The 8,782-nt window shown below is 52.0% G+C and overlaps 1 protein-coding gene across 1 annotated transcript in view; it reads left to right on the top strand.

The window, feature by feature from the left end:
• SIDT1 (SID1 transmembrane family, member 1) overlaps positions 1 to 6,417 on the top strand; it is a gene marked incomplete at its 5' end in the record, with an annotated part of 29,857 nt that extends 23,440 nt beyond the window's left edge. Inside the window, 7 exons of the mRNA XM_009575047.1 lie at positions 608 to 716; positions 1,931 to 2,007; positions 3,155 to 3,201; positions 4,020 to 4,125; positions 4,446 to 4,556; positions 5,273 to 5,386; positions 6,355 to 6,417. Of these exons, the coding sequence (XP_009573342.1) occupies positions 608 to 716; positions 1,931 to 2,007; positions 3,155 to 3,201; positions 4,020 to 4,125; positions 4,446 to 4,556; positions 5,273 to 5,386; positions 6,355 to 6,417 (627 nt within the window). The remainder of the gene's footprint in view (positions 1 to 607; positions 717 to 1,930; positions 2,008 to 3,154; positions 3,202 to 4,019; positions 4,126 to 4,445; positions 4,557 to 5,272; positions 5,387 to 6,354) is intronic.
• Between the last annotated feature and the right edge of the window lie 2,365 nt (positions 6,418 to 8,782).

Below are 8,782 nucleotides of genomic sequence, written 5' to 3'. Positions count from 1 at the left end.
AGGAAATGTTCAGGCAAGTGCTGTGCCCCAGGGGAGGGGAATGCGTGGTCACAGCCTGATGGCAGACCGGAGTTTCTGGACTCCTTAATGTATAACTGAAAAATTAAATATAGCATTAACCTGCATTTGTAGGTCACTTCCGTCCTTAAATACAGTGAAAGTGTACAATAGGTGCAATTGCCTGCAGACCAGCTTTGTCCTTTTTGGTCTACTACGGTGTGCTTGTTAAAGTAATGGTTGGTTCCCTGACTGCCTTTTTAAAAATCCAGCTCCTGGCTGGAGAGCTGCTGCCCACTTAAGCAGGGAGAGCTTGCCTAGCCTGGGAGTCCCTGCATTTCTGCTCCCTGGGCCAGCTGCAGTCCTTCCAAGCTGTCATCCTTGTCTGAAGGGGCGTTCAGAAAGAACAGTCTCCTCTTCAGAAGTGCTGAGCTCCTCTTGCTTCTCTGAACTTTGTTTGGATTTATAGATCTGGTTTTGGGTTGGAAGATTTGGGGGTTTCTCTTCCATGTTCCGTGAGTTTGTCTAATACCCCATGGTGACATAGGAGAGAAAAGGATCAGCCTGCTGATAACAGGGCTCAGTTTGCTTTTAATGTGTCTGCTTTCAGGTGTTTGGGAAAAATGACATGTGGTTTTGGGTCATTTTCTCAATGATCCATGTTGTGGCCTCGCTGGCTCTCAGCACCCAGATCTACTACATGGGCCGCTTCAAGATGGGTAAGTGCTGTGACTGAACCATCTTGCTCTAGGGTGCGCAGGTGCCTCCTGTCCTCACCTGCGTGAGTTGCCTATGCTGCACATCTGTGAGCATGGTCCTGTGGCCTGTGCTTGTGTTCTGGGTTATCCTGTCCTCTCATCCATCTGATGCTCTTTCTGGCCTCTGAAGTCCTTGTGCTGCTGCTTCCCAGACCCATGGGAGTCAGCATGACCTGACTGCTCAGTGGTGGCAGGAGAGCTGGGCTCTGAGGGAGCCTGCCCTTCAGTTACTGCTCTCCCTAGTGCTGTGCTCGGAGTGGTGAGCTACATAAAACCCTGTCATGGTGTGAGGGGGGAGAGGGTCTGGTGGGGAAGCTGGCTCTTGTGCTCTGCTTACAAACATATTTCTCCTTCCTCTTTTGCTCCTGTCTGCCTCAGACGGCCCTGACTCAGGTACTGTCAGCAGCTCTCATTTTTCTATGTTGAAGTGATTGAGCAGTGGCATAGCAGCTGGGGATGCATGGATGTGTGTGGAGAGACAGGCTCCTGGGGTCAGCTCTTGAGAAGTGAAGTCAGTTTGCTGGCAGCACTGCCAGTCCCATTCCTTGGCAGAAAGGGAGTGATATAGCACAGGAGAGCTCTGATCTTGGTGCAGGAGCCTTTTCAAGCTTCACATTTGTGGCTGAAGAGGGGCATGTGTGTGCATGCACGTTTGGCCATCGCCACTGCCACTGATGGCTCTCCAGTGAAGCTTCTGCAATGATTTTGAGAGCAGGAGTGTCTGGAGTGTGCTCTGTCCCTCTAGGATCCTCTAAGGACTGTGGGATGAGTTTCTGCTGTTTCCCTGCTCTGGCAGCTTGTTCCATGGAAGGTGCTTTTCCCCCTTCCTGCACACACCTCTCTCCTCCAGAGATGCGGCTGCAAAGCCAGCCTGTTATGTGTACAGACAGGGCCTGTTTGACTTCTGGGCAGTGCCAGTGGCAAGGGGATTATTTATTTATTTATTTATTATTTTTTAACCTGTCTCTCTGGCCAAATGCTATCCACATCCTGCAGTGGCTGCCCTTTTGCTCAGCACAGACTGTTCCGAAAGGGCAAGAAACAAATCTGTGGACACCCTAACCCTCCACAGGCTGAATCCTCTGTCAGCCAGTGGGTGTCCACGTCTTTTCCCCATAGGCATTTTGGAGCTTACTCTGCTGGCTGTTCTGGCTTTTTATCCTCTTCTTTGGCAGACTGGGGGATATTTCGACGGGCAGCGATGGTGCTGTACACAGACTGTATCCAGCAGTGCAGTCGACCAATGTACATGGTAGGTGATTTCTCATCTCAGCATCTCCCTCAGCAATTGCTCACTTTCTAGGCAATGTGCAGAGGAAAGAGTTGTGGCTATTTGAAAAAGTGATGCTCCCTGCTTCCCTTCTTCCCCCTCCCCACAAATGTTTGCATAAGTGTAGATCTCTGCTGGAGCAGTTGACCCCCCACTTTCAGGCCTCCCCTGAACTATGGCTTGGTGAATAAAACATCAGAGCAAAGGCAAGACAAGCATGATAGGATTTGTCTTTGCTCTTGCTCTCTGGGGGCATCCGTTCAAAGGAATGGGTATGAGGCTCTGTGCAGCGCAGCTTCTCTGGGGAAGGTAGCGACTATTTTGACTCTGCAGCTTAAGCAACACCTATTGCTATTTCTACAGCATCTCAGGGCAGACAACAAAAAAGTAAGAAGTGGTAGCTGTTACCTTGTGTCCCACCAATTACTTTCTTCTTGGCACAGAGTGCTAATTAGGGCTTGAAGCCAAATGAATTTATCCATGAGCATCCTTTTTATTATGCTTTTTTTTTTTAATTTATTCTCCCGTCTCTGCATAAGTGTCAGACTGAGTTTTGCAAGCAAACTCAGTGCACTCAGGCATAAAGTAAACCTGGCCAGCCTGAAATAGCTACATCATGAAAGCAGCTGTAAGCATAAATGCACATGCCCCACTTCTGCCTGCTGTGGTTACAGTGCTTCTCTAGCTAATGGTGAGATGGGTGAAAAATGGCTCTGTGGATATGTGCAGGATGCTGTCCAAAGCTTCCCCTGCTGCCTCTTTCAAGCATGTCCTTTCTCTGTGCAACAATTTTTCTGTGAAATGGTGGGAGGGAAGGAATCTAACTAGAAAGACAGTGGAAACAATCAAAGGATTCGCAGAACCTCCTGAGGCTGATCCTTACATGCTGGGCTTGTCATTTTTTAGATGTTTAGTCTCCTTCTTGCAACACTTTCTTCAAATTTGTGAGGGCCAGAGCAGTTTCCATCTGGCAAAAGCTCCTGCAGAGCAAACTTCAGGGCCAGGTGCATGTGTGTTTGCAGGAATCAGACTCCAAATCCCCACATAATGATATCCTGAATTTCTGAGGCGAAGGCCTCTTTTTGCATTTCCTTCTGTTTTCATATGATCATCAGTGTCTTCTCTTCAGGATAGGATGGTGCTGCTCATTGTTGGAAACCTGGTCAACTGGTCCTTGTAAGTAGTGGGATGTGGGTGTCTGCGTACTTGTGCACGTGGGCAGCAGGATTCAGTATTGACACACAGGTGGTCTGAAGGGATGGGGAAATGCAGCAGTGTCTGCACGAAAGTCCTGTGCTGGGGCCTTTCTGACATGTTTTGGCAAGGAGCTGGATCCAATGAGCGCTGAATGGTAGGCAGATCCATAGGATGCAGTGCAGCACTACAGAGCTATGTGAGGCATCCCTGAGCATTTCAGCTGGTGCTTTCACAGCTTGTGTCCGAGTGAGCTTGTGTAGGGCTGGCCTGGTACCTGGCGGTGCTGTGTTGTGCTGTACATGTGCTTCCCACGTAGCTGGGAGGTCTCTGGCACAGCCAAGGTGCAGGAGACTTGACAGATGCTCATTAGTCACAGTCACAGGGCCTGGCTCAGCAGTAACTGCATGGATGGAGGGATCAGCTCTTGGATGAGACCTAAAATCATTGCCCCAGGCTCTTGCTTTTCACTAAAGCAAGGGGGACATGCCTTCTGCTAAACGTACAGATCTGGGGCCAACTCCTACCAAGTGAGAGGCATTTGGCCATGTGTGAGAAGCAACCCAGGGCCCTTGCCTGTCCTCTGGTGTTTGCAGTTGCTCTCAGCAGCTGACCATGGCCAAGTTTGCTCTGCTTTGCTTCTCAGCAGGGAGCAGAGGTGAGTGGTGCACTTTCTCCAGGGAATTGGCAGTCTGTGGCAGTGTTGCTGTGTCCTGTGGTCTGGGGGGAGCAGCAGGTGGGTATGTACCCTGTCCCCAGTGAAAGAGGCTGCCTAATGTCCTTTCTTCCCTCCCTCTCAGTGCTATCTTTGGGCTGGTGTATCGGCCCAGAGACTTCGCCTCCTACATACTGGGGATCTTTATCTGTAACCTGTTGCTGTATCTGGCTTTCTACATCATCATGAAGGTAAAGGAGGCAGGTGTAGCTGTCCCTGGGGTGTCTGTCTCCAAAGGGCAAGGGATGAGCCTCTTTTTTGGCTGCAGTCTGGGTTCCTGTGGTGCTGCAGAGGGATGTGGAAGGGCATTGTGAGGCTCAGGGTGGGACAAGGTGTTGGTGCTGGGGAGGGATGCTGTGTAGCCATCTCAGGGGTGGCAGAGCTGGGTCTCCCTGGGGTGGGCAGCCCTTCGCCGATGCAGATGGTCCAGGCTGGCCTGTCAGGCCTGTGCATGGCTCCAGCCTCTGGGAAGAACTTGGGGCATGTTGTGAGGCTATGTCCCTGTCTGCAGCTCCGCAGCTCTGAGAAGCTCCTGCCCATCCCCCTATTCTGCATCGTGGCCACAGCAGTGGTGTGGGCAGCCGCCCTCTACTTCTTCTTCCAGACCCTCAGCAGCTGGGAGGTAAAGTTCCCCTTTCACTGTCCTGTCCATCTCCATCTCTTGTCATCTTTCCTTCCTGTTGTTTGTTTTACAAAAAATACGCTGGGGAAGAGTCTTGGGCTGCTCATGGAGAACTGAAAGGGTTTAACTCCTGTAGTAGACTGGGAAGGGAGCATGAGAAGCTGTGCTGAGCCAAAAATGACTGTATGCATGCAGCTGTGGAGAGACTATTTATGACCCAGGTGATCCGGAGGAGGTCCTCACCAGGGGACAGAGGAGGAGCTGGGGATCTGAAAGCAAAACTGGACAAATCCTGACCAGTGCTGGATGGAAGACTTCTCCCTGGAGCAGATGGCCAATGGGGAATAACCTGCCTAGGGTTGTGGGGGCTCCCCATGGCCTGGGAGGCTCTTAAATCCTGACTGGATGGCTTCTAACAAGATACCATGTCAATCTCTGTGGAAGTGAGGGGCTTGCTGCAGGGTGGTCTGGTGGAGGCTGTGCAGCTTGTGCTATGCAGGACCTCAGCTGTGGGTTGTGGCCCCAGATCCATCTCCAGGTCTAAGTATAACATTGCGTTCCTGCCCTGCTCTCACCACATGTCCAGCCAGCATAGTGCTTTTTCCTGGCTCCCACATGGAGAGTTAAGACAGGGCGACCTCCAGAGGGTCCAACGTGGCCAGCCAGGGCCCTGTGTGAGTGGATATCAGGTCCTGACACCCTGCCTTCTCCCCTAGGAGACTCCAGCAGAGTCCCGGGAGAAGAACCGGCCGTGCATCTTGCTGGGCTTCTTCGATGACCATGACGTCTGGCACTTCCTCTCTGCAGCTGCCTTGTTCTTCTCCTTTCTGGTGAGTCCTGCTGAGCCTCCCACTCTGCTGTATGGCCTCACCGTCTCCTCTTCCTCCTCGTCCCTCTCTATCTGTGTGGAGCTGTGGCTGCCCCAGGACCCCACAGAAGTGTCCCAACTCCTCTGCTTGGCTTTGCCTCCAGACATCCTTCACAGTAGGATGCTCCTTGTCAGTGGGATCAGGGATCAGGCTTCCTCCTTTGGCTTGTTGCTCCCTGTGCCTCCTGGCTTCAAATTCCCTCTGGGGCCGTGGGTCACACAGCTGTTGTGGGGAAGCTGAGGGGCTGCTGGTGTGACCAACCTTCTCATAGGTTTGTGAGGACCTCCTAGAAAGGGACCCTACTCCCTTTGACCCAGGTGGTAGGGTCACTGGTGTGGAGCTTAGCTCACTCCTGGACTTACCTTCACTTCCGTAGTGGACTCCTGTCCTTCTCTACTTGGTACCTCTTTTCAGGCCTGATGGTCTGTGTGGTGGCAAAAGTGGAGGTGTCCCCTGCGATGGGGTCACAGCATAGTATTTTGTGGAAGTGGAGAGGAGACCTTAACCCTAGCTGTGCAAGGTGCAAACTGTTTGCAAAGGAGCTGCCTGGCCATGTGCAATGTCTGAGCTGTGGTCAAGCAATTCCCATCCTGCTGCCTCCTGGATGGCTCTTCAGGGGCTAGTGATGAGGGACCACCTTACAAGCAGCATCTCCATCACAGTTGGGGCAGGATTACCTGCTCAGGTACTTGCGGCACTGTAGGCAGAGCTACCTGTCAGCTGTGCTGCCAGAGTGACTTGCTGGGAGCATTAGAGAAACAAAGTTAATCTGGCACATCTACATGGGTTGCTATCGTGATTCCTCTACATGCTGGAGACGTGGCCCAGGTGGAGCCCTGCTGTGATGAGATGCCACCGGGAGCTGGTTATTCTCCCCAGCTGTGGGCTGGCCAGCGAGACCTGAAGCTGCCTCATGCTTTCCTCCTCAGGTCCTGCTGACCCTGGATGATGACCTGGATGCAGTGCGCAGGGACAAGATCCCGGTGTTCTGACTCTCCAGGGGACGGTGGCGCAGGGGCGTCCCAAACTGCTCAGCGAAAGGCACCGGGCCACCGGCATCTGTGGGAAATGAGCCTGCTTCTGTGGCCAGCTACCCCATGGGAGCAGGGGAGCCGGATCCCACAGCAAGCACAAAGGGGTGCTGCGGTAACTGAGGCGGGACCGGGAGGGAAGACAACGTTTGCTCCTTTCCCACTGCACCTTCTGGGGCGGGCACGACCTGGCGGCTGAGGCCAGTGCACAGCCCTCTGGCTTGTAGGTGCAGCAGGTGCTGGAGCCAGCGAAGAGGGAGGAAACGGGAGGTGTGTTTGAGAGCTTTGCTTCCCGTCTTCCCTGCTGATGTGCTCTGCTTCCTCTCCGGTCAGTGGGCTTGAGAAGTGCAATGCGCAGCTCCTCCTGCATCGGCAGCCTGTACCCTGCGGGCTGCTGCCCTCGGAGAGTCCCTTTGGCAGCACGGGGAGAGCATTTGGTTCCTGACCTGCAGCTGCCGAGTGAGCAAAGGACTCCAAGCTAAGGTGGCAGTGGGGATTGGTTTCTTTTTTTTGTTGTTGTTGTTAGAGAGGCTCCTCCGGTAGCTGGTGGGGAGACACGGTAACAAGAGAAACAAGTCCAAGGGACTGCAGTGTTGGAGGGAGATGGCGGACTAGAGCTGCCCACAAGTGCTCTGCCAGAGGCAGAACCTCCCACTTTGCTCTTGCGGCCTCTCTCACTTGCGCATATTGAACAGCCTCACTTCTCTCTGGCAGCTCCTACACAGGCGCTTGTCAGTGTGATAGTCTCCTTCACAGCACCAGAAGTGCTGTCCTCAAGCAACCTTAAGAGAGACGGTGAGGTGAAGCTGCAGCCTTGCGTGCTGGGTAGCTCCTTGGCAGCTCCTTGGCTCCTGTTGCGTGGCCTTGCTAAAGGGGCAGGGTGGAACGGGAAGGCTGTCCAGCAGCCTCAGACTTTCTCCTCCCACAAACTTGCTTTGGGCAAACTTGGCAAAGCAGGTTCCCTTATGGGCTGGGAGTGTGGAGGAGGTTTTGGGGCAGTTCGGGTTGAGCTCTTTAGTTAAAGATCTGGACCAAACTTCTTTCCTCTCCAACTTTTCTGCATCTGAAATAAGTTTTTAAATAGCTTCTGCATTCTTTCTGAATTCTCAGTTATTTAAAAAACAAGAATAAGGCGTGAATTATTTCAGGCCTTGCATCTAAAATGTGACCTGTTTTGCTAATTTTGAATTAAAAAGTGTTCTTTGAGGCCTGCTGTCCTTATTCTTGTCATTGTCTGACCGTTTTTCCTTTGGTGTATGTGCATGTACCCACTGATGCAAAGGCTCCATTCCACTTGTGCTTACCAAAGCAGAAGGCTATGGTAATTTTCTACTCCGAGAAGTCTGTATCTCCTAGAAAGGTTTTGCACTAGCTGGTTTTTATTTTTTTCTAAGTTGGAGTTTGTCAAGATGGTCAATAAAATGAATGTTCTTGGCTCCCTGCTCTGCAGGTTGGTCTGAATTCTTCTTGCTCCACCTCTCAGCAGCAGCAAAGAGAGCACTTGGGTGGAGGAGTGCCCAGTGGTGTCACACAGCTGCTGTCATCCTTAGGTCCTTAGGAACCTCACAAACAGTTCCCTGAGCATTGGTACAGATGACCTGCTTGTTCTCTTAACCAAATTGCCTTTGTGGGGCTAACTGGAGTAAAGAACAGATACTCTTGTTTGTCACTGTAGCCCCTTTGGCAGAGTGAAGCTAGGGCAGGAGGAGGAATGACACAAGAGGCTGCCAGCAGCTACCTTCCTGAGCAGAGCTGCACTCCTATGGAGATGTAGCCATGTTTCAGGCAGGGTGTGCCAGAACATGCAGAAGGTGGTGGTGGTCCCTGTGTGCTGTGTTTTATTACAATATTTGGGCTTGACTTGCAGGTTTGCCATGCAGATGGAGTTGTGAATGTTCAGTGATGCTAGAAATAGGGGTAGGTTTCTCAGGCTTGTTGTGAAGCATGAGCTTCTCTTCCTTTACAGTGTCAGCATGGGCTGCAGAGAAGGAGATGGCACTTGCTTCTGTCTGAATAGCACCAGCAGAGGAGTATCAGGCTCAGGATAGTCCACATTTTCCATTCAGCCACCCTGCAGCCTTGCCATATGTTCTTGGTCTGTCTAAAATGGCAGAATCCAATATTAGCCACACAGGCTTGCCTGCAGCTCCTTGTTCTTCCCATAAGGAAAGACTGCCAGGAAGTCTGAGGTGCAAAAAAACCCCCCAGATCCTTACTGCTGAGTGCAGCAAGACTAAGCAGCCTCCATCAGGGACTCCTGGCTATCTTGCGCAGCATGGTTATAAACATGCAGTGCAGATGGAGCCACCTGGGTTTCTGTACCCCG

The sequence above is a fragment of the Fulmarus glacialis genome, unplaced genomic scaffold, assembly GCF_000690835.1.
Source record: "Fulmarus glacialis isolate BGI_N327 unplaced genomic scaffold, ASM69083v1 scaffold83, whole genome shotgun sequence".
Classification (NCBI taxonomy): domain Eukaryota; kingdom Metazoa; phylum Chordata; class Aves; order Procellariiformes; family Procellariidae; genus Fulmarus; species Fulmarus glacialis.
The sequence above is the reverse complement of the archived record's forward strand: the minus strand, read 5'-3'. Positions and strand labels throughout refer to the sequence as shown.